The 26,014-nt window shown below is 33.7% G+C and overlaps 2 protein-coding genes and 1 long non-coding RNA gene across 4 annotated transcripts; 2 read left to right on the plus strand and 1 right to left on the minus strand.

The window, feature by feature from the left end:
• Positions 1–804: 804 nt before the first annotated feature.
• LOC6583622 (lachesin) lies at positions 805–12,569 on the plus strand. Of its 2 annotated transcripts, none has more exons than XM_002009252.4 (8): positions 805–987; positions 9,240–9,309; positions 10,244–10,570; positions 10,627–10,896; positions 11,142–11,239; positions 11,294–11,596; positions 11,663–11,833; positions 11,932–12,569. In XM_002009252.4, the coding sequence occupies exons 1-8, from the start codon at positions 985–987 to the stop codon at positions 12,094–12,096; spliced, it is 1,407 nt and encodes a 468-aa protein (XP_002009288.2). In that variant the 5' UTR covers positions 805–984; the 3' UTR covers positions 12,097–12,569. The 2 variants fall into 2 exon arrangements, with proteins under 2 accessions (XP_002009288.2, XP_015018462.1); XM_015162976.3 differs by having other exon boundaries at positions 806–987; positions 10,232–10,570.
• Positions 5,355–6,438, plus strand: LOC122757516. The gene is made up of 2 exons (XR_006357576.1): positions 5,355–5,577; positions 5,640–6,438. It is a non-coding gene; the product is annotated as an uncharacterized LOC122757516 (long non-coding RNA).
• Positions 12,570–16,808: 4,239 nt separating the features above from the next.
• On the minus strand, positions 16,809–24,018 carry LOC6583623 (dynein regulatory complex protein 11). The gene is made up of 8 exons (XM_002009253.4): positions 23,159–24,018; positions 20,220–20,550; positions 19,854–20,143; positions 19,600–19,756; positions 19,158–19,421; positions 18,813–18,970; positions 18,167–18,750; positions 16,809–16,990 (listed from the first exon to the last, which is right to left on the minus strand). Exons 1-8 carry the CDS (start codon positions 23,892–23,894, stop codon positions 16,889–16,891), a joined length of 2,622 nt encoding a protein of 873 aa, XP_002009289.1. The 5' UTR covers positions 23,895–24,018; the 3' UTR covers positions 16,809–16,888.
• Between the last annotated feature and the right edge of the window lie 1,996 nt (positions 24,019–26,014).

The following is a 26,014-nucleotide window of genomic DNA, read 5'->3' on the forward strand; positions in this document are numbered from 1 at the left end:
CAGAATGATTAGAATATCAGCTTGGAGGAGGGTTCAGGGTATCTCCTAGTCGAGCAGTCTCGACTGGAGCCTTCTTACTTGTTTTTTTTAAATATGTAGATTTGAATATTACTTTTAATTTCTCTTATTGAGACAGAGAATCGCTTTCTTACTTTATTTGTTGCGTGCTGAGCTTAAATAATCGCTGGTTGGTAGATGAAATATGTTATTTTTCGCAATTCAAGCTTATATAACAGTTTGTTTCAAAACGATTAAAATTTTTATGTATGTATTTGATCTCAATTACTCTTGATTTGTCAATAATGAAAAGTATTGATGGGCATTCGTGTATAGTTAAAAAATTTGTCAGGTTACAGTTTTAAATTTGGATATAAGCAATTAAGCTCTCTTTTCAAGCGGTTTTCATTTAGTGGATGGATCACGTTGCTTTTTTTATGAAAACATTGCGACTGACACTAACATTTGAGCACTCGCAATAACTAATATTTGAATACCCGCAATGTTTCTTTCTTTGCGGATAGCTTTCACTCTGACATCAGCCTTAATATAAATATGTATATAAATAGGTATTAAGGATAGCTCGCCATTTAAAATTTGACATTTCACCTAAGATTTGTCTATAAAGGTTGTGTCTATAAAAGCGATTTAGTTATAGTGAGCACAGGATATTTCTATAGTCGTGTATTCTCACATAAAATTAACAGTTTTTATTTTATTTTAGCCATGGAGTCAACAATACAGTCATTCGCCAAAAGTTCTCTCGGAGCTTTTGAGGTAAAAGCATCTAAAAGTTGGGCGTGCGCAGATCGAAATGAAAATGTTAAGGATAAATACAATTATACTTGTCAGCCAGAAACATTGGTCTATTTTGTAACTTATAAAGATTGTTGTTTACTTAATTAAGGATACCTAAAAAGTTGTACAACATCTAGAGGAAAAGGTTATTAAATGGAATAAAAATCAGTTTGAAGCTAAAATAACAATATGGTAAGTCAAAACCTAACTGTTACATATTTAGCCAGTTTTTATAAGTATGTATGTAGATATTTATTTAGGGTTTTTTAAAGGCTCTATGCAATTATGTACATATATATATATATATGTATATACGTACATACATATGTAGATACATACATAATCTACTACTACTACTATGTTTGCCACTGTGTTAAGCTTAAATTGCATTTAGACTATTTTATTATAAATGTATGTATATGTATATATGAATGTTTATGTATGTGCATAAATTTAAAGGTTTATATGTATATGTACATCATACTTAAATGATTAACTGAGGAATAATATAACTTTGTTCGATAAATTGGTATGTACATATGCATTTAGGTTTGCTGCTAAAAGAGAACTTAACTTCTTAAGCTACAAAGAAATAATTTTTTTTGTATAAATAAGTCTGAATAATTCCGAGAAAGCATCATTATAAAAAGTGGTATACATTACAGGGCAAACCACTACAATGATAGATATGCATGTATGTATGTATATTTATATGAATATATACATACATACGAAAAGAATACATTCCGTGCTACGGAATCTCTAGTTATATAAGTATATGCATATATGTGCGTTATGTGTATATTCTTAGACACATCTACAATATAAATATGTATGTATATTCGCCTCATAAACTTGATTACATTTGTATGTATGTAGGAATATGTACATATGTATATGAGGAAATATACATACATACATATGTATCTGTATCTACACATAATTATACCCTGAACCCGTTTTCAATGGGAAATCAGGGTTTAATGGTTTTGTTGAAATGTATGTAACAGGCAGAAGGAGGCGTGGCAGACCCCACAAAGTATATATATGTATTCTTGATCAGGGCGACGAGCTGAGTTGATATAGCCCTGTCCGTCTGTCTGTCTGTCCGTCTGTCAGTATGTTTGAACGCGTCGATTTCAGAAGATACAAGAGCTAGAGACCTCAATTTTTTTGTAAAATGCGATGCGGATATCGACTTTTGCTTTAAAAATCGATAACTTGCCAAGTTATTTTTTATCGATAAAAAACCTTATCGAAAATCAGTAATAAAATGATATTTCCTACAACTTTAAAGCTAAAGTCTCCAAATTTTTAGTATAGATTTATATGCATTTTATACAATTTCGGTTTTTGTTAATTTAATTTAGCCCCACCCCCATATCCACCCTCCCACCCACTTATTTGTAAAAGGCGTACTTCAAATACTAGACTTATGCTTTGGCAAATGCATCAATATAATCATAATCTAAAAGTTTCATGAAGATCGTATGTCCACAAGAAAAGTTAATAATGATACTTAAGCGCACACTGCAGCCCATGCGTGTATAGGCGTGTGCGGACGGCCGTATAGCATTGCTTCGCAAGCACTTTACACTCCCTTAGCCTGGGACAGCTCGTCTTTGCTCTATTCTGCGAAGCTCCATCATAATTGTGGCCGCGAAGGTGGTTATAAGTTTCCAAGCTGCCTCCGATTCCAGCATAACGTTGACCATGTTGTCTGCTCTAAGGGAGCGGCCCACTGCTTCTTCCAGACGTCTCTCCTCTAGGAAGCGTCCACATTCGAATAAGACGTGGTTGGCGTCCTCCACCAGACCTCGTCCGCACCAAGAGTATTCTTCGGTTTCTTCGTGGTCAGAACGCTTTAAGTAGCTCCGAAAGCACCCACGTTCCGAAAGAATCTGTGAAAGATAAAAATTCAACTCGCCGTGTTTGTGTGTGTGTGTGTGTGCGCGTGTGTGTGTATGCGTGTGAGTGTGTGTGTTTGTGTGTGTTTATGCGTGTGTGTGTTTGTGTGTGTGTGCCCTGCTCAAAATGCATATCTAATGCTTACTTCAAATACATTAATTCATATACATAATTCTATGCCCATATATATATGTATATATATACTAGCTGGCCCGGCAAACGTTGCATTGCCCTCTATGTTATTTCTAGGTAAAAAATTGTTGAAAGCTATGTTGTTCAGGTTGAGATACACTCTGATTAATTTATTAATCGGATTTTCATTCAAGCACCTTGTGGTAAACGAAATTCTTTGTTTTTTTGGTCAGGTGCAAGAACAAATAATGCGGATGGTTTGCCAACACGTGAGCATGCCACGTAATTGCTACCGTAATTTCGGATCTCGCACGTACAGTTGCCAAAATCAATGACATGAGAAATGTCCTCCCAGTTCCACCGGGGGCATTAAAAAAATAAGCCACCATTTCCATCATCAATTGCATTAATCAGTGTATCATAAATTTCCCTCTACTTAGGATTCAACAGTGGTACATTTGTTTGAACAGATTGCATTAGCTCATGTGGATCATATTCATGTTCACGGGCTGCCTCTCTTTGAGAAGCACGAATTAAGGCCCTTCTTTGCTGGGTACTAACGCGGCGCCTTTCTCGTTCTTCATCAGATAATTAACTCGCGATATTCCGTTGCCTAATTGCATCATGGGTCCGCCGGGAAAGATTAGATCTTCTAGGACGCGGCATTTTTATACCCTGAACCCATTTTCAATGGGAAATCAGGGTATAATGGTTTTGTTGAAATGTATGTAACAGGGAGAAGGAGGCGTGGCAGACCCCACAAAGTATATATATTCTTGATCAGGGCGACGAGCTGATTCGAGTCCGTCTGTCTGTCTGTCCGTCTGTCCGTATGTTTGAACGCGTCGATTTCCAAAGATATAAGAGCTAGAGACTTCAATTTTTTTTTTTAAATGACCGTATATACAGCGCGGACGTCGAGTTTGCTTTTAAAATTCGATAAATCATCCCGTTATGTTTTTATCGAGTAAAAACATTCAAGTTCAAGTCAGATGCCACTATAGCTAATTGTGAATGATTTCTATTTTTTTTAAATTTCTCAAATATTCAATATAGTATGTAGATCATATGCTGAAAGTTTCATTAAATTCCGTTCACTCAAAAATTAATTAAAAATCATCAAATATTTGGCCAATTAACAAACGCACGTACATCAACTTCCTCTAGAACATTCTTTGAATCACATCAGCTGATAGTTTCGTTTAGTTTTGGTAGATGGCGCTGCAGCAGTGAATCTATTCGAGTTTTGCCAACGAAGCTTTTAGAAGTGAGGTGGCGTAGTGTGTTAGCGGCATGACGCTCGATCGAGAAGTCGCGTTTCGAAACCCGATCGGTGCAACTGATGGTAATTTTTTTAATTGCTTCAAAATATTTTTATATTTTCATAAATGAGTTTTCTATTTAATTTATATTTTTAAATACACCGAAATTGAAATTTTAACCATACTAAATGTGCGTATTTAAAAGTTTGGATATACTAGCAGATTCTTAGAATCACATCAGCAGTTAGTTTGATTTAGTTTTGGTAGATGGCGCTGCAGCAGTGAATCTATTTCAGTTTTACCAGCGAAGTGAGGTGACGTAGTGTGTTAGCGGCATGACGCTCGATCGAGAAGTCGCGGTTCGAAACCCGATCGGTGCAACTGATGATAATTTTTTTAATTGCTTCAAAATATTTGTATATTTTTTTTATATTTTATATTTTTATATTTTCATAAATGAGTTTTCTATTTAATTTATATTTTTAAATACATCGAAATTGAAATTTTAGCCATAGTAAATGGGCATTTTTATTAGTTGGGTTCAGGGTAGTATCTAGTCGAGCACTCTCGACTAGAGTTTTCTTACTTGTTATTAATAGTAATACTGAATATACCACATAATTCAATCGAGAAATATAAATATAAATAATTTACAGAAATTCATGTTTGAGACAAACAAATACCTGAACGCGTATTATTTTTATCATGTGATTTTTTTTATGAATAGTCAGGTTCGCCTGAGGCTGTGCCGTAGACTGACTGACTACTTTTGTTTATTTACTTCTATACTATTGTATAATATGAGAGCAGGACCGAAAACTGTCACTGTTATCAAGCCTACTGAGTATCAAAAAAAATTTGAATCTTTAGGGAAAAAACCGCGTTTTTCAAGTATTCGTCAAATTTTTTCAGTATTTTTAAGATCTATTATCCTACTCGTAGCGGAGACAAATCTGTTGGAAGCAAAAACATGAAAATTGGTCCAGCAGATCTCGAGTTATAAGTGGAGGAGCACTTTTACACAACTCTCTTTTATATATATAAAAGATATATATATATATATATATATATATATATAAGTTAAAACTTTCGACAATCTAAGGAGGCTGGAGAGTCCAGTCAGACATTCAAGGGGAGAACCTAACGAGTAGAACAGATTTAGTTCAGTTTATATTCGGACTAGAGAGAGTTTAGACCTATTGTTCCAAATTATATAAAATATATTATTTCATTGAATACAAAGCTGTTATATATTCACAAGAACCCAACACAGCGTCCCCCAATCACTAGTACTCTAGTATGGGAGCGCTTAACTGGCGCCCGAGCAGGGACCCACATTCTTCACGGAAATAAAGGGAAATGGTGACGTGTCAATAATTCTATAAAAATAACTTATTAAAAAAAGCAAGTACAAATAAATTGTTCCAATCCAATTGGGCAATTGTTGGCAAAATTACGAAGTACTTCTGCGATTTGCAAAGTAATGGGGTGAAAGTCCTTGCCATAACATAATAATACAATAAATAATAACATAATTTCTAGCAAGTGTTGGTGCACTAGATAATTCTATAACATAAAAGAAATCGTGGCTAAATGGTGGTATTGGCAATACCTAGGTCAAATCCGTGTCGAGACGAGTCTTAAAACGAAAATACAAGAAATTTGCAGGCATAATGGTGGTACGAGATTGATTCTCGTATTGAGGTTCAAGTCCTTGCCGTAAGACAAATGTCATAAAAAATAAACGTCACAATTTCCACCTGTGTTGAATGATGGGTTTCCGTATAAATTAAAAGAAACCTAGTGGTCAAAGTTAAGTTTAAAGCACTAACTATATAACAAAATTAAAAGCCGGTTGTCTGGAAATCTCTAATCAACAAACAAAGCATAAATATGCAAAAATAAAAACATGAATTGCAGAGACCTTCTATTCGATCGTGGAATAACCCTTACCCTAGTAGGTCTTAGAACCAAAGAGGAATACTTTGGGCTTCCCTTTCGGAAGGGAATAAGTCTGGCAACAATATATAAAAGAAAAAAGTAAAATAAATAAATAAATGAAACGAAAGCAAGAGAGAGACCAGATGATTGTGGAACCACCCTCACCTAAGTAGGTCTTACACCAAAAAGGATCCTGAGGGCTTCCCAAGCCATATAAAATAATAAAAACTGTTTGCCGGTTCGGTAACAAAAGATAATACAACTAGTAATTGGTAATTCAAGTAATTCTATAACAGACAACACAATAACACACGTAGTAATACACATAACACACGTAATTCAATACAATTAGTAATTCAATGAAATAATATAAAAGAAACAATCAAATTAAGACTAAGGACAAAAAAAGATTTGCAAAAGACAAAGTAAAGGAAAGCCGAAATGTGACACTCAAAACAAAAACTGGAAAAATTCTTCATAAATCACACTTAAGAAATAGGAAAAAAAAGGGAAAATGCACATTTTAATTAATTGAATTGTAATAATCCTCTAACTTCCTTAACTTCCTTAGCACCCATAGCATCCACAGCATTTTACACGTGGTATATCCTTCCTAGTTTCCGAGGAATGAAATAGATGCGCTTACAATGTTGGATGTATTGTCATAACCACAAATGAATAAAGGTGGTCATCGATGGTCCTCTTTATGCTAACTTATGGACTCTGGAACTATCGACTATGGATAATAAATTTATATTGGGCAATTTATATTGGATAAATACCATTATATTGGACAACTTATATTGGATGAATATCATTATAATGGACATATGCACCCTGATCTGCGGGACGCAGATATTTAGATGGGGAAGAGTTAAGACTTTCGACAATCTAAGGAGGCTGGAGAGTCCAGTCAGACATTCAAGGGAAGAACCTAACGAGTAGAACAGATTTAGTTCAGTTTATATTCGGACTAGAGAGAGTTTAGACCTATTGTTCCAAATTATATAAAATATATTATTTCATTGAATACAAAGTTGTTATATATTCACAAGAACCCAACACAGCGTCCCCCAATCACTAGTACTCTAGTATGGGAGCGTTTAACTTATATATATATATGTATATATGTAAGCTCTCTCAATAACTCTTAATTTTATGTAAAGTTGAAGTTTTATTTATGACTATAAGATGCCCTGAATCACAACCGATTTGTTCTTTTAACATATTCCATTAGACATAACCAATTTTAACTTATTTTCGATTAAATATATATTCGCATATTCAAAGTCTAATCGAATGTTTTTCACCCAAAAATAATCAATCTACATTACCGCGGCCACGTGCCCTACCCCTACTATAGTTGTTTTGGGGGGACCTCATCATGCAAATGTGATGGTGGTAAAAAATATAATTAAAGTAGAGTTAATCAAATATGTTCATCCAATTCAAATCGGATGAGAGAAGCCGAAATTTCAATGGATTTTCTACTTATATTCTGATTAACATAATAAATGTTTTTATTACCCACTACGGGAGTCTTAAGCAGGTGAAATTTCATATTGTATATTTCATTACTCTACATTCGCACTTATACGTTTTGCCATATTTTGTTATTTTCAAAGATTTTACCAAAACAAACAGTCGATATTATTTTCCTGAAATCACTAAGTTAAAAAAAAAAAAAAATTATAAATGTATAGTCGAGACAGCTGGATCCCCTAAATCCTTCGCTGAACTTATATTCCAACTGATATTCGCTCGACAAATAAGTTACCATAATATTGGCTACATTGCAGCTCAAGCGCATTCGCTGCTATTTTAGCAGAGCTCGTATTTATGCGTGTGTATTTGTGCATAAAAGATTCTTAGAATGATTGGAATATTAGCTCTTTGCGGTGTTCAGGGGATTTCCTATTCGATCAGTTACTTGTTTCCTTTTTATACCCTGAACCTATTGAAAATGGGAAATCAGGTTATAATGATTTTGCGAAAAAGTATGTAACGGGCAGAAGAAATCATCGCGAACTCTATAAAGTATTTAGTATAAGTATAAAGTATATTCTTGATCAGCACGACGAGCTGTCCCTCTGTCCGTCCGTCCGTCCGTCCGTATGAGTGCGTCGATCTCAGAAGTTGTAAGAGCTAGAGAGCTGAAATTTGTAATCTGAAAATTTAATTGTTGAAAAGTTTCTTTTGTAGATGGACTATCTTTATGACTTTCAGAGCGTGATCATATGGTTAAAATGCGTGTACATTCCAAGTCAAAAGTCTCTAGTACTTGAAATACGCCTTTTACAAATGTGAGGGTGAGGGGGTGAATGAGGGGAGGGGGTTAATTTTGACAAAAATCGAAACTGTATAAAATGCATATAAGTATGCAATAAGTATACATATAAAATTTGAAGATTCTAGCTTTAAAGATGTAAGAGATATAATTTTAAAACTGATTTTCGATAATGTTTTTAATCGATAACAAAATAATGGGACAAGTTATCGATATTTAAAGCAAAACTCGATATGCGCGTGCTATACACGGACCTAGAAAAAATTTTAAGTCTCTAGCTCTTATATCTTCTGAGATCGACGCGTGAAAGCATACGGACAATAGACTCAGCTCGTCGCCCTGATCAAGAATATATGTACTTTGTGGGGTCTGCCTCCTTCTGCCTGTTACCTACTTTTAATCATTATACACTGATTTCCCATTTTCAATGGGCTCAGGAAATTAGATTCTCGCCAAAACAACATCAGTATATATTTCTTCATTGGGATAAGAATTTAAGAAGTCATTAGCAAAAGCTTTGCAAATTCTACTAACTATACCTGTTTCAGTTGCTTCCTCTGAAAAACCATTCAGCAAATTTAAATCTGTCTGTCGTGAAGAGTTTTTAATTTTGTTTTAAATTTTGAATGTAATGAAATTTAATGTTTCTTTTGAGTAAAAAAAAATTGGGGTAATCAAATTATTCTAGTATCGTTTTTTAAACTCACGGAACAGCAAAGATCGTTTAGCCGCCCTCAAATCATTGCGCCCGGGGCGTTCTCCTCCCCCACCTACTTACATCAATGTAGACTGAAGTGTTAGCGTCAAGAGAACTGATACTTGTCTATGAATTAAAAAATACATTTATTATATTTTCTATGTAAATTTAGTACTAATTTATATTAAGCAATATTTATTATGCATTTCTCTTCCAGATACTTTGCAATCAGTGGGCAACTATGCAATTCTTCATTTATTTTTTGGCTATATCGATTTCATTTACAGGTAAGTGCATTTCAAGTAGGTCAAACAACTTAAATATTCAATAATATTTAAGGACCGAAAATAATTAAAATTTACTGCGTTCAGAAATATAGCAGGGCGACACGCCAATCACACAATACAATCTATTTACATAATTGATATGAAGTGGAGTGAAACAATAAAGTGATTTGTTTAGCAGAAGGTAATATAAATATTTAATCCTTTTGTGATATGAAGAAATAAAGTTAAATAGATTTCATTTCAATGGTTAAGAAAGCTCTAGTCGAGACTGTTCGACTACGAGATTCCCCAAACCCTTCGAGGAGCTGATACATATTTCTTCGCTTTTTTCTGCTTACACAAGAAACATACTCACAGACACACATAGGCACGCACGCATAAACACGCATGGGCTGCAGCCTGCCGTGCGAGCTTACTATGGGAACTTAATTGTTTAATAACTTTTCTTGTGGTTGGACTTTGCCATCGAAATTCTATCAAATACATTTGAGTCTACATTTAAAATTTGGATACAAGCTTTAAAGGTGTAGGAGATATAAGAGAATAATTTATTTTCGATAAGGTTTTTAATCGATAAAAAACCGAGATGAGTTCTCGACTTTTAGAAATAAACATCGCGTTATATATATATACGGACATTTAAAAAAAAATTAAAGGTCTGAGATCGACGCATTCATTAGTATCATGAGGCTTGACTAATCTGCTTCTATCGCAATTTCCATTCTGTTAATAGTATTCTAAAATTAATGAATGCAGACGTTTGTATAGAGCAGATGCGTTAATTTACTTAACTTTACAGTTTAACCTTTTAAATGAAAATTTTTAAATTTTAAAATTAAAACTAATATTTTTTTAAACCAGTTAAAAAAAAAGTCCTCTAAATTGTATCTAGCTTTTAAAGCCATTTATGTTCATTTTTCAGTTTCCATTTCAGAGGGATCATTCATACTACCAGAAAATGAAGCTCCTACAACAGCACCAAAATTTTTGTCTAGGGGCCACCTTTACAAAGTAATAGTAGGCGAAACAATTGAATTACCATGTAAAGTTCAAAATCTTGGTTCATACGTATTACTATGGAGAAAAGGCTCTTCCGTGCTCACTGCTGGCCATTTAAAAATTACAAGAGATCAGAGATTTAAGATTGGTGCAGACTACAACCTTCAAATAAATGGAGTTAAGACTCAAGATGCCGGCGACTACATATGTCAGCTTGGAGACCAGGAGAATCGAGATCAGGTCCACACGGTGGAAATCTTAGGTATTTTTAAAATATTAATCATCTCCCTATAAATTATTAATATAATTATTTTACAGTTCCGCCAACGTTGAGGGCCCTTCCACATAATGGTCAAGTAACTGCGCGAAAGGGAAGCACAGTTACACTTGAGTGCAAAGCATCAGGCAATCCTGTTCCAACAATATACTGGTTTAAGAAAGACGTTTACTCTGGGCCAACTCATTTATCAGACAGTTCAACATTGATTTTAGAAAATGTCGATAGACATCACGCAGGGACATATCAATGTTCCGCCGATAATGGTGTTAAAGAACGAGTATCAATGGATATACAGCTAACAATATTATGTAAGTAGATCTACGTACATTTTTGCAAAATACAACATTGTATTGGTAGGTAATATGTAAGCTTCGACACAGATCGATTATGAGGCATCCCGATGTCAGGAAATCTATATTAGATTCTATTAATATTTCATTCCAATTGGTCGCTGTGTACTGAGGAATTTCTAAGATAGGAAGAAATCGCAAAAAAGATTTCAAATAAAAGTAGTAACATTTACTAATTATTTTATGAACTTTTTTCATTAAAGCTCCTCCTGAAATTACGGTAGAGAAAGCTTGGGTTCACGCTGCAGAAGGATATGATATAGAGCTAGTGTGTGTGGTTCATGGGGATGTAAATTCTGAAGTAAGTTATAAACGGAGAAGGTAGAAAAATATTAATGTGAAATTGCTTCAATAGATGCTGTGGTACCAGAACTCGTTCCTACTGGATCCAACTGATCGACGTTCCATGTATCCTCATGATGATAGATACAGTCTCATTATTCGAAATTTCCAACAAACTGATTTTGGAAACTATAGTTGTGTTGCCGACAATGCGCTGGGACGTACAAAGAAATACATTGAGGTTTCTGGAAGACCAGGTCCAGCTGATTTTATCTCGCCAGCCTTAAGTGGCTTTTTAGATCATTATAACTTGACTTGGACTATAGAGTCGATACCCCCTCTAGAAGAAATTAAGTTATTGTACCGAAGGCTGCTGGTAAGTACTAAAAGAAAAAATAATTATTGACAAATATATGTTCCTAATCAAACAAACAATTTTTAGATGAACGAAACCTACCAGCATCCCGGTAAATGGCACGAATATCATATAAAACCTATTCCGATTCGGACAGACGGTACACATTATTTAATGTCATACGTCATACGGAACCTGGAACATAATGCTGTCTATGAGGCAATAGTGCAAGCTAAAAACAAATATGGATGGAATGAGGTTTGTATATACATTTTAGCTATAGCTAAAATAGCTATATAGCTAAAAATAGCTATAGTATTTTCAAAATAAAGTCATTAATTATTTATATATTGTAGATCAGTGATATTCATCAGTTCTATACACGCAATCATGATCTTCTCCTGGATATAGATATGGAATATAAAATGGGCATTTCAAGTTGCAGTCGATTAGCAATCACCATGGATGTTATAATTTTACTATATGTTATTTTTATTTTATCGGTCAAGATTATTATTTAAAAATATTTAATCATTTGCAAATCTAAGTTCAAAGGTGCCTTACTATGTATTTAGAATATGTACATATTTATAATATTTAGTAGATATTAAAAGTTATGTTGAGGTAAGAGAATCATACAGTAACACACTTAATTTGCTAGTGTATTAAAGATTTTAGTTTAGTTCTTTTATCAAGTCAAAAATATATTAAAAAATCAAAATTGAGTTTAAACTTATGTAAATACATATAGGAATATAAATATATATAATTTTTGTTATTTACTGAATCATCATTATTTTTTGTTGATATATATTTCCTATATGTTTCAAATAAGAAAGCATAAGTATTACAATGTTATAGAATTTTCTAAATGGAATAACATATGTTTATTAAATAAATGTAGTAGTATAATTCATATGTAATAAATGACAACAAAGTAAATATAAGTAAGAATATTGAAGTCGGTCTCTGCCGACTTTGTCATGTTCTTTCACTGTCAAAAAAAGCGGTAAAGATTGAGTAAAAACTCAAGTAAAAGAAAATGAATAATTTTTAGTTTGTGAGCGAGTATTTTCATCCCACTGGTATATAAGTAGGTATGTAGATTGAAATAACGAAGACAGGCATACCATACAAAAAATTTGAAATGTTTATTTTGATTATGTGGTATATCCACAAATATTAAAAGTTCATATATAATGTAAAGATTAAAAAATTTACTAACTCATTGTTCCGCCGATATACTGCCGACAAAAAACTTTCAAATAATAATACAAAATTTGTTATTCCCATAAATTGGCAAAATCTTAGGCGTCCGAGATGTATATTATTTATTTATTTATTTATTGTTATCAAGAATTAATTCTAAATAACAATTTGTTAAGCCAGAGCGACAAAGACCTTCAGGCATCGAGATGTATATATATAATTAAAAGTGTGTATTGCATTATAAATTATTGCATTTCGAGATATCTTAAATAAATCATTCCTTAGCCACGTAAAAGGGATTTTATATTAAGGTTTTTTTTTTTTTTTTCATTTTTGCCTCTATTGGGTTTACTTAAATGTGTCACCACCAAAATATGATATTTGTATATTGGAAATAATAACATACATGTATATACAATATAATTTAAATGTAAGCTATAAAGAGTTCTAGTACTGTTAGATCATGATTAAATTCATGACGGTATCAAATATAAAAAAATATAAAAACCAATACGATTTAAGAACTAAATAATCAAATTAGCTTAGGTAATAATTTACAGATAATCTAAAATATTTATGGGATAGATCCTAATGAGTCTTGAGATATTAAGTAAAAATATTGGAATTACTAAAGTATTTACTGTTTTTAATGTGTAATAATATATATATATAAGCGATCGTCCATGAGATGAGCAAAGAAAATTCCAATCAAAGCATCAGCAATTCAAATCATTTAATACATACAGCTCACATTAAATAAGAAACAAAATTAAAATAAGAAAGACTTTCGTGTGATTACTATTTTAAGCTGTCTCACTCACACATGTGAACTGATACCTTGAACTTTACCTATTGGTATTGGATATGCTGGTATTGTGGACAACGAATTTCTGGAATAACCATTAACTTTTCTTATTTTGTACAAAGCATAAAACCAAATCTTTTTCAACCTATATTAGCTACTTTGAATGCTATTTTGAAGGGTGAAAGAGCTTAGGTACCTCGTAGTCGTTACATGGCGACTACTGTACTTATTGGTGAATTGAATTCGAATTGAAGTTAATGCTATCTATGAACATTTTAGATCTTTATTATATTGTGGAGAATTTCATTTGTATACCGAAAACCCAGCTATAGTTGGAATTCAGGTTTATAATGTATGTAACATGAGAAGGTTGCGTAGCATACCCATATATAATATATATTTTCTGATCAGGATGGCAATATGAGTCAATCTAGCTATATTCGGCTGTCCATCCGTCCGTCTGAGTGTCTGTCGGTCCGTGTCAAAGCTGGAGACTGGATATCGTGTATGCCAAACGCATTACAACTTTTGTTTTTATACCCTGAACCCATTTTCAATGGGAAATCAGGGTATAATGATTTTGTTGAAATGTATGTAACAGGCAGAAGGAGGCGTGGCAGACCCCAAAAAGTGTATATATTCTTGATCAGCGCGACGAACTGAGTTGATTTGGCCCTGTCCGTCTGTCTGTCCGTCCGTCTGTCCGTCTGTCCGTATGTATTAACGCGTCGATTTCCGAAGATGAGATCAAATTTTTTTTAAATGTCCGTAATTACAGCGCGGATATCAAGTTTATCATTAAAAATCGATAACTCATCCCGATCTTTTTTTTATCGATAAAAAACCTTCTCGAAAACCAGTTATAAAATTATATCTCCTACAACTTTATTGCTAGAGTCTCCAAATTTTTTATGTATGCTTATAAGCAATTTATGCAATTTCGGATTTTGTTAAAATTTACCCCCCACCCCTATATTCACCCCCTCACCCTCACTTTTGTAAAAGGCGTATTTCAAATACTAGAGACTTGTGCTTTGGCAAATACATGCATATCCATGTTGTTATCATAATCTAAAAGTGTCATGAAGATCGTATGTCCACACACAGTTATTAAGCAATTAAGTTCTCATAGTAAGCGCACACTGCAGCCTATGCGTGTTTATGTGTGTATGTGTTTGTGTATGTGTGTGTGTTTGTGTGTGTGTATGTGTGTGTGTGTGTGTGTGTGTGTGTGTGTGTATGTGTGTGTGTATGTATGCCTGTGTGTCGTGCGTGCGTGTGTGTGTGTGTATGCCTGTGTGTGCGTGCGTGTGTGTGTATGTGTGTGTCTGCTTTTGTGTGTGTCTGCTTTTGTGTGTGTATGCGTGTGTGTGTATGTGTGTGTGTATGCGTGTGTGTGTATGTATGCCTGAGTGTGCGTGCGTGCGTGTGTGTGTGTTTCTTGTGTAAGCTGAAAGACGCGAAAAATTATTGAAATAGCTATTGCTCCAAGGATTCAGGGGATCTCGTAGTCGAGCAGTCTCGACTATAGCTTTCTTACTTGTTAAGCATAGCTTGAATATCGTATGAGCTGCTGAGGTCCATGAAATGAACAAAAAAAAATGATGTATTTTAAATGATCAATACTTGTGTAATGTCAAATATATATAAATATATGTCATCATAAAATATCACGGTCACTTAACTATTACTCTAATGTATATATATATTTATATATAAATATGTATAAGTACTTATTATGACGTTTCCAACTGCATTATGCGAATATAATTTAATATAGATAATAGAGCTATACAAAAAACATGTATCTCATAAAGAAATCGGAGCGGAGCTAGATTTGTAAATCTGATTTAAATTTTCAAGCATGTTTTATAATTAAGCTTTTTATTAATAATATTTTTCCAAAAAATAAATATCAGTAATACAGTAGTTATTATTTATTGGCTAAAAAGAGTGGCAACAAAAATCAAATAAGCATTTTTATACGTACATAGGTTTTGGCCTGGTCTGTCGTCTAGAATCGGGTCGACTTGATTAATTTAGAGTCTATGGATGTGTAGTTATTATTTAAATTAATTTTGTATCTTCCTTTTTATAAAAAAGCGGCAGAAAATAGAGTTTTGTTGAACATCATTTAGGAACCAATGTTAGCTAAATATGCTTTTGTAGGATTTGGATATTTAAAAGGACTTGAATACTGTTTTGGGACATTCTGTTAACCCAATATGTTTAGATCTATTCGAAGGATAACTCTAAGTAATACCGGCACTTCAAATATTTTTGTTTTCCATTCTTTAACGCTCAACTCATATATACATATTTGGTATGCGCTATCAAAACAAATGAAAAAGTAAAGAAAATGAGAAAGTAAAAAACAGTATTCCTGTTTTTAACCTACAATTCAGTGATCGATAAATATTTGATAAATTAACGATCAAATTTGAAGTCTATGGGGCAATATGTATAAAAGCAAGGCTACTTGCAAAAACTTTCTTAACATATTTAAATACCATTTTAATAATCTATAAGAATACTTGGGTAAATAAAGATAGTACATATACATAGCTCATTGGCCTAGAAAAAAGAAACAGATGTTATCAAATAATCTAAGCACATACTCGATCTTGATAATTTCCATGGTATTTGTTACTTCTGTTTAACTATAGTCTGAGTGTAAACTAAGAAGTAATTAAAATTGAAAAATTGTAATGAGATATATTATATAAGTGAGCCATTAGCTTAATAGATTTTAAATGTCCGTCTGTTCATAAAATTTTGATAATACTAGTTTGATTAGAATTCACCGAATAGCTGTAATTGAATAAAACAAACGATCAATACCAATACAAAAATATTTTAAGCACCGTCTTATTAGCATTTAGGTAATTAAGTTTTAATTTTAATATATATAACTAGCTAATTAAGGCACATAAAATTAATAAATTTACTAACCTTAGCTAATAAATAGCCAAAACATTAAAAAGGAAAAATACATTAAATATAACTGCTAGAATAATATCGATGTAAATGTTTGATAAATAAAAGTCATATCATTTTAATAAGAAACTATAATATTCTTATTCTGCGTTTGAGGTACAGTGTTTTAATATACGAAAAGTTTTCCCGTAGATGGTCCATCTTCATTAGAACGTAATAATATCATTAAAATTACGTATGGCTTTATACAAAAATCCATAACATAACTTAAACAGTATGGTATACACGACTCTACATGTAACATGATTTATTTACTATATAATCAAAGGAGATTTATAATAATGGCTTCATTTCATAATCGATTATTTCTTTTTTTGCTTTGCCAATTTGGCAGCCATGGCTGCGTTTCTCATTTTTTCAAATTTGTTTGAGGCACCAAACCATTTGTTGAATTTATCCATTAGCTAAAAAAAGAAATAAATTAAAAGTCAATCAATCGAATAATACAAATATCGATTACAAAATTTATATCTTTATATATTCAAATTAAAAATATTTATACATTCTTTGAATAAATATGGTACCTTATTATTAGGCCCGAATTATATTATATATTAAAGAGTTTGTATTCATTTAAGCTTTTATATTTAGAATTTTTATATAAATGTTTTAGTTGATGAGTTTAATTAGTTCAAGGAATTGTATTTGTAATATTATCGTAAGCAAAACCGCAATCCTAATCTTAGCTTTATTTTCTTTATAGTTAAATGCTAATCATTATACCCTGAACCCATTTTCAATGGGAAATCAGGGTATAATGGTTTTGTTGAAATGTATGTAACAGGCAGAAGGAGGCGTGGCAGATCAGCGCGATGAGCTGAGTTGATTTGGCCCTGTCCGTCTGTCTGTCCGTCCGTCTATCCGTCTGTCCGTATGTATGACCGCGTCGATTTCAGAAGATATAAGAGCTAGCGACTTCAATTTTTTTTTAAATGTCCGTAATTACAGCGCGCATATCAAGTTTATCATTAAAAATCGATAACTCATCCCGATCTTTTTTATCGATAAAAAACCTTATCGAAAACCAGTTATAAAATTATATCTCCTACACCTTTATTGCTAGAGTCTCTAAACTTTTTATGTATGCTAATATGCAATTTATGCAATTTCGGTTATTGCTAAAATTTAGCCTCACCCCCACATCCACCCCCTCACCATCACTTTTGTAAAAGGCGTATTTCAAATACTAGAGACTTGTGCTTTGGCAAATACATGCATATCCATGTTGTTATCATAATCTGAAAGTTTCATGAAGATCGTATGTCCACAAAAACATTATTAAACAATTAAGTTCTCATAGTAAGCGCACACTGCAGCCCATGCGTGTTTATGCGTGGGGGCTTGTGTGTATGCGTGTGTGTGTATGTATGCCTGAGTGTGCGTGCGTGCGTGTGTGTGTGTGTGCGTGTTTCTTGTGTAAGCTGAAAGGCGCGAAAAATGATTGAAATAGCTATTGCTCCAAGGGTTCAGGGGATCGTAGTCGTAGTCGAGCAGTCTCGACAATAGCTTTCTTACTTGTTTTTGAATAGGTACTCTTTACTGCTTAGTCTAGGATTTTTTTAGAAGATTTTTATGCATACCTTATCCTCCGGTGGGAAGAGTGGAGGATCCATTTCCGTCAAGAAGTATTCCAAGAACTCCATTGGATCCAATGCTTCAGCCTTAAGGCGCATTTTTCGGGACACACTCAATGTATTAGATACGCTGTTCGCTACATCCCCAGAGTTATAAGCTTTCATAATTTTTGCCAATGCCGAATATGCGTAATTCTCTAAAGCTTCTGGTGCATTTTCGGTCATTAAATCCAGCCAAAGTAAAAAGCAAGTACCATAGTCGCATTTCGGAATAAGTAAGATTTTTTGGAAATTTCGCTTAAGGAGCGGTTTGGCCATCCAAGGTAAACTTGTTGTACCGAGAAGTACAATTTTATCTGACTTTTTAATTGGCTTTAAAATTTTCTTCTGAATATACGGAGCCAGTAGTGTTGGCAATATATCTTTTTCCTCAGGTGGAATCTTTTTATGAAATACGCGATGAGCTTCTTCAATATATAATATTGTTGGCTGAAATTCCCGGGCTACTTTCATGACAATATGTAAAAACATGTCCATGTCTTGAGAGAAATTGCAAACCTTTTCCGGACTGAGATTTATAAAAACAGCATCTGTAGAATTGTATATATATATATTATTTAAGATAATATTGTCTATAATCAAGTGCTCATACCCAACTCAGATGCAATTATATTGCAGAGCAGTTTTTTGCCGCTGTTGACTGGCCCAACGAGCAAAATTGACTTGGGTTTAGCAATATCAAATTCACTCATTCCAAGCATACTTTCCTGAACAACCATTTTAATGTCTCCTTTGGCAGGGCCGACAGTTCTAGAATTACACAAGAAATGTTCGAAGTTAAAATAGCGATTTTAGGGAGTCACAAAGTAAAAAATGATGCCAATAAGTCTATAAACAAATAACAATTGACAAATTGAAGTAAAATGGGAGAGTCTGAATACTACTGAAAAAAAACTAGAACTACATTATCAATGATTGCATTGGAATAAATTCTTACGTTAAATAGTCTTCATCTCTAGTATCATCAGCAATAAAATTAAAGTCGGCAATGAATTCATTGAAGTCTCTATGAGAAACTTCTTCAATTACAGATGCGTCCTTCAGTTCATGATACAATGAACTGAGAGTTCTATCTCCTGTCGGATCTATAGCTCTTTTCTTCTTTTTGCCCTTCTTCTTCTTCTTGTTTTTCACCTTCCCAGGTTTATAGGGTTCATCTTGATCAGCAGCTAAAGCACTTTTTAGCAGTTCATATTCAACGCTGAAATTATTATGAAACAGATTATAAATACATTTCTTTAATTTGGTGTCACTTAACAAAATAAATTGTTTGTCTTAATTTTGACATTCTAACTGTTCTAACTTATTACTTTTTTTTTTTTAAATGAAAATTTTCAATGAATAGATTTTTGAGCAGAGGAAATATTGTTAATATTTACCGCATATACTCGTCTACCAATTCCCGCAGTTCGTGATGTATTACATCTAATTGTTGTTCAGTCACCCACGCTTTAATTGGATCATGATTCTTATTTAGATATTCATCAACATTTCGCCAATCGATTGAAAATTGCTTCATTGTCTCTTCAATATTAACTGTTACAATTCAATAGATTTAATTTAATTAATTTATTCAAATGATATGACATCTCATAAATCTGATATTTTCATTAACTTAGTTCTAATGACATACCTATTGGCTTGCTTGATGCTATTGAATAGGCAACATCAATTATTCCGGCATCTTTTAATTTCTTCCTTCGCTTCGCATCCTTTATTTTTTGGTTCTTAATTTTCTCTTTCATTTTCCTCTTTTCCGCTTTTTTCTTATCTTTTATTTTTTTCTTTTCCTCATTTGTCAAAGGTTTCTTAGTTAGACTTTCCTGAAATGCTCCTACGTCCATAGTTTCGTCAATAACAACCAACACAGTTCCGTTCTTGACTGGATCAGGATATGGGTGGAAGTTCCCAGTTGCTGTATAACTGTAAATCAAAAATTTATAGTTTATTTGTATTAATTTAAATGTAAATTTTTTGTTGAATATCAAAAAGTACTTACAATTCTGCAAACCAACCGCGAATATGATCAGAAATATCTTCCATCATCCAGGGGCTTCGTAATTGAAGCAAGCGGGTTCGTTCATCCATAATAAGTTGTTCGAATTCCTCATCAAGTTTTCTTCTCTTCTGCTCATTTCTATACATCTCAAGTACAGAATTAGAAAACTGGTTGGGTCTCTTTAGTTGTCGTATTTTTCGAATGCCCAATAATTCTCTTTTAAATTGTTTTTTGATTTTATAAATTTTTTTTGTTTTATACGCTCTCCACCAAGATTGAATAAGGCTCGCTGCGCGATTTCGAATTTCTTTTAAATCTTCTATATTATCATCTAAAATTTTAATTTATCGTCTTATTATTTACAGGAAAAAAAGTAAAACTACAGGAATGGTAGAGAAATAAAAAAAATATCTACGTTTTCAATAAAATGTAAATTCACATTTTTTTACACTTCTATACCCATTAAAAATTGAAACAAATGTACATACATACATGTACAAATATAGTGAGGTTGGAGAATATTTTAAAAATATCGTATCATGATATTTTAAGTTTGCCAAAATTACTGAGGTAAGTCATAAAGGCCCAAAAAACCATTCAAAATTGACAAACTACTGAAATTTCAGTTTTTGTGCGCTGCTGCTATTTGAGAAACCATAGAGAGAGACCATAAAGAGAGGCAGAGAGAGAGAGAGAGAGAGAGGAAGGGAGAAAGAGTGCATAAGCGTGCTTCATATGGAAATGTGTTCATTTCTTGCCAGCGCTCACAGCGCACTCATTTTGTCGTGTCATATTTTCACTGCTCGAGCCTCAAAATACCGAGCCGAACAAATACGAAGTTGTCTGGTCTCTTCAGTGCATTTTTTGTCGTTCGAAAAAATTGTACTACATGTCTAGTCTATATGTTGTTTATATAGAGCGACTTCCACTCAAGCCTGAGTCGCACTCAAATGTTGAGTTTGGCGAGGTAAGGGTCATTGCAGTCGAGCTTTAAGTGACCAATAGGAACGCTATCTGGGAACGCTTCCTGCTGCTGCAAGCATTCTTGCTTTGTTTCATTTAAATATAAATACCAAATGAATAATGTTACGTACATATGTATAGGCAACTTCAATGATCTTCTGAAGTGCTTCTTCACTCCTTGCTCTTCTAAGGAAGACAGTCAGACTGTGAGACAGACAGAGAGACAGATATATACACAGACAAAAACACGTATCTCATTAATCCGCTCAAGAATATATGCACATACATACATATGTATAAAACGGTGTTCGAATTAATAATGCTCAAAATTAAGTGAATGAGTGCGATAATATGACATGGAGGCAGAAAATTCAGCCGAGTAAATAAGAATTGGGTAAATGAGTTGCTAAGTTCACACACAGACACAAAATTGTTCATATATGTCGCCGCGGCTCGCCAGCATGTAAGGCGGTGTTTACATGTTCATGTGTTTTAGTGGAATACGGTAAAATTAATAGTATGTAAGCGGTAGTGGGGAAGTTGTAGAAACGTAAGTTGTAGCTGTGTAAGATATGGATAGTAGTTATAAGATAAATTAGTAGAGTTGAAGTCGTAAGTGTAAGTTATTGAAATCGGATTATTAGGTTTAGCGCGCGCACCGTCGGCGATGTGCAGTGCAGCCCTGCCTCAACGTGGTGAGCGCCCGCGAAAGCGGAGAACCCGCGCTGTGGAGCGATGCATTGCCGACGCGAAAAAAAATACGGACGTGTTAGAATTGAAGCATTGAACGTGAGCGGGCGCGCGAGTTAAAGAAAAGGCGCACGAGTAGTATGTAAGTGGCAGTATGAAAAATAAATATACACATCGAAGCGCAAAATAAACTGTGAGTGCATTTAATTCATTTTTATACCCTGAACCCATTGAAAATGGGAAATCAGGGTATAATGGTTTTGTTGAAATGTATTTAACAGGCAGAAGGAGGCGTGGCAGACCCCATAAAGTATATATATTCTTGATCAGGGCGACGAGCTGAGTTGATTTGGCCCTGTCCGTCTGTCTGTCCGTCCGTCTGTCCGTCTGTCAGTATGTATGAACGCGTCGATTTCAGAAGATATAAGAGCTAGAGACTTCATTTTATTTTTTTTAAATGTCCGTAATTACAGCGCGCATATCAAGTTTATCATTAAAAATCGATAACTCATCCCGACCTTTTTTTTATCGATAAAAATCTTATCGAAAACCAGCTATAAAATTATATCTCTACACCTTTATTGCTTGAGTCTCCAAATTTTTTATGTATGCTAATATGCAATTTATGCAATCTCGGTTTTTGTTAAAATTTACCCACCACCCCCATATCCACCGCCTCACCCTCACTTTTGTAAAAGGCGTATTTCAAATACTAGAGACTTGTGCTTTGGCAAATACATGCATATCCATGTTGTTATCATAATCTGAAAGTTTCATGAAGATCGTATGTCCACAAAAACATTATTAAACAATTAAGTTCTCATAGTAAGCGCACACTGCAGCCCATGCGTGTTTATGCGTGGGTGCTTGTGTGTGTATGTGTGTGTGTATGCGTGTGTGTGTATGTATGCCTGAGTGTGTGTGTGTGCGTGTTTCTTGTGTCAGCTGAAAGACGCGAAAAATTATAGAAATAGCTATTGCTCCAAGGGTTCAGGGGATCTCGTAGTCGAGCAGTCTCGACTATACCTTTCTTACTTGTTAAATATATATATATATATACTTATATAGTCTGCCCCAATTTCTGGCTTTTCCATCCAATACTCACTTTCAATGGATTTATTGCCACACTATTTGGGGCAATATCGAAGGCAGGACTCCTAAATGGGAATTCTTGTGTACGTATTGTTATTCTTAAGTCATCAACCGAAGAGTTCAATATTTTGCATACAATATAGCAGGCAGAAGAAAACATGCAGATATTGATTAAACATACATATGATGATTACCTGACATACAACCTCCCAAGTGATCGATTTTATCACGTAATTCTTTACAGGACTCATCAGTCTTAATAAAGTCCGCCGTGAATATAGTTCTTTTAACAGGAATACTCATTGCTTGATTTGGCTTGAAGGTAAATCTGTAATTAACCTTTTTCCTTTGTTTGACCTCTAAGAATTTCTTCTTATCATAATTGATATTAGCCTTATAGACACGAGCACTTCGGGCCCGCTCATGGGCTTGTATAAGCGCCACTGCATCGCTTATTTTAGTCCAATCCTTTGCATCGCTTTGCTCTTTCTCTTGATCATTCATGTAGAGCTTATTATCTACCAAAATGTTTGCAATATCTAGTGGACGACGATACAGAAATTGCGGAGATCTCCAAATCATCAAATCCACTGGAGTCAACTTTCTTACAATTAGCGCTTTGTCCATATAAGTATATTCACTTAGTTCCATTTCTTTCAGCTCTTCTTTGAGCAACATGAGTTGCTGAGTAGCATTTTCAACGAGCGCTCGGACCACCTTTCTTTTTTGCACTTGAAAGGTATTATAGTAAATAAAAGTTAATTTATTGACAAGTTCAACATATAGGATATATAGCTCGGAGAATATTTTAAATGACACGGATTTTTCCTCTGGTGGGTCAATTTTTTTAAATCGGTTTTGCTTTTTTATCAATTGACTGATTTCTTTCGAAGTAGAAATCCAGTACTTATGGTTCAAATTGAAGGACATCTTCAAATTCTTTTCAAATTTTACAAATTACTGCTAAACTTAAAATTTATGTTCGATAAATTTTTTTGAACTAATATATGTGTTACAGCCAAGTGAATTGACACATCAGTCACTATATCCCTATATGTCTTCAGTTCATGAAGTAGGCGGATGTATAACTGGGGCATATTTCATGAATAAAAACTGCTCGATATACGTACATCTTTAGAGTTGGACCTTAAAAATTTTGCATTCAGATTGTATTTTATACAATTTTGATTTTTGTTATACATACTTTGGATATCAGCTGAAAATTTTACCAAATTCTCTTTTAAACCTCAATTGCAAATATAGCCATTATTGAATGAATTGCTTTTTTCTTCTTAAATTTGAAATCAAAATCTGGAAGCTGCATTGAAATTCAATAGAAACGATTAAACAAAATCTTCGACGAATTAACAACAGCATGTGGCAGGAGGGCTAAGAATTTGTACATTCTATGCTTTTGCTTAATGACGCTCTAGCAGCGAAGTGGCGGTGCCGTTTTACGCTATAGGCATTGCGTAGAACTCCTGGACTCTATTGTAGGCGGCATAAAGTGGTCTGATACCTCATTTAATTAATTTTTTGGTTATCTTCTATTTGTCTAATTTCTTTCCATTTTTTTCTTGACAAGCATCCTACTCTATCGTGATAATGTTTTTAAATAATTTAAATAACTATAATTTTAATTTTTATTAAAAAGCAATACGCATTTGGTTTTTCGTTCTTTCTGGTCTTAGTTCAGCTCAACATCAGGGATTTTGTCTTTTGTTTTGTTAAAATGTTTATAACAGGCAGAAGGAAGCGTGGCAGATATATTCAGATCTGAGAAGATTTAGCACTGTCCGTCTGTCTCTCCGTACGTTTGAACGAGCCTATCTCAAAGTATAGAAGAGCTAGATGTCCGTAAGGTCCGTATATATAGCGCGGATATCTAGTTTACCTCCAAAAATCGATAAATTATCATGTTTTTTTAATCGATTAAAAGCCTTATCGATTATATGTATTTTATAGAATTTTTATTTTTTTACCCTGAACCCATTGAAAATAGGAAATCAGGGTATAATGGTTTTGTGAAAAGTATGTAACGGGCAGAAGGAATCATCGCAGACCCCATAAAGTATATACATACATTCTTGATCAGGACGACGAGCTGAGTCGATATAGCCCTGTCCGTCTGTCCGTCCGTTCGTCCGTATGAGTGCGTTGATCTCAGAAGTTATAAAAGCTAGAGAGCTGAAATTTGGCATGCATACTCGTGTGTACCATACGCAGTACGACTTTGCTTTATTTTTTCGATAAATCATCCGATAACTTTTTTATCGAGAATAATCGAAAATCGACATTGTTTTTTCAGCCTTGTTTGAACACTCTTAGACCTGGAGACTTCAAATTTGCGTTGTATATAAAGTTAATGGATACAAAGATTTTGTAATTTACAGATTTTGGATACCACGCCCCATTCGCCCCCAATTTGCATTTCAAGTACTAGAGACTTTTGCTTTAGAATGTACACACATATTCACCATATGATTACGCTCTGAAAGTTTCATTAGAATTGTATGTCTAAAAAAGAAATTATTCAACAAATAAATTCTCATAATATTGCCCACATTGCAGCGCAGCCCAAACGCAGTCGCTGCTTACTGCGCAGTTAGCAGAGCGCGTGCTTATAAGTGTATGTGTATGTATGTATGTGTGCATACAAGAAGACCAGAATGACCAGAATATCAGCTTGGAGGGTTCAGGGTATCTCCTAGTCGAGCAGTCTCGACTGGAGCCTTCTTACTTGTTTATTTATAATTCAACCCCACTCCTATATACATCCCGAAGCGCTTAAATTTGAAAAAGGTGTACATATTTCAGATAGATTTATGTTTTTGCAAATGCATGCATTTCCATGTTAAAGTCACGATCTGAAAGTTTCCTGAGGATAGGCCAGCGAAAGAAAAGTTATAATATATATTTACGATTATTGATATAAGACTATAATTACGTATATTCAGAGGTGCCAAGATGGAAGGTTACAGGACAAGCTACAAGTTTATATTTTGACTCTACAATTAAATGTGACTTTGTGAATCATTGTGAAATTTATT

The sequence above is a fragment of the Drosophila mojavensis genome, unplaced genomic scaffold (assembly GCF_018153725.1).
Source record: "Drosophila mojavensis isolate 15081-1352.22 unplaced genomic scaffold, ASM1815372v1 contig_74, whole genome shotgun sequence".
NCBI lineage: Eukaryota > Metazoa > Arthropoda > Insecta > Diptera > Drosophilidae > Drosophila > Drosophila mojavensis.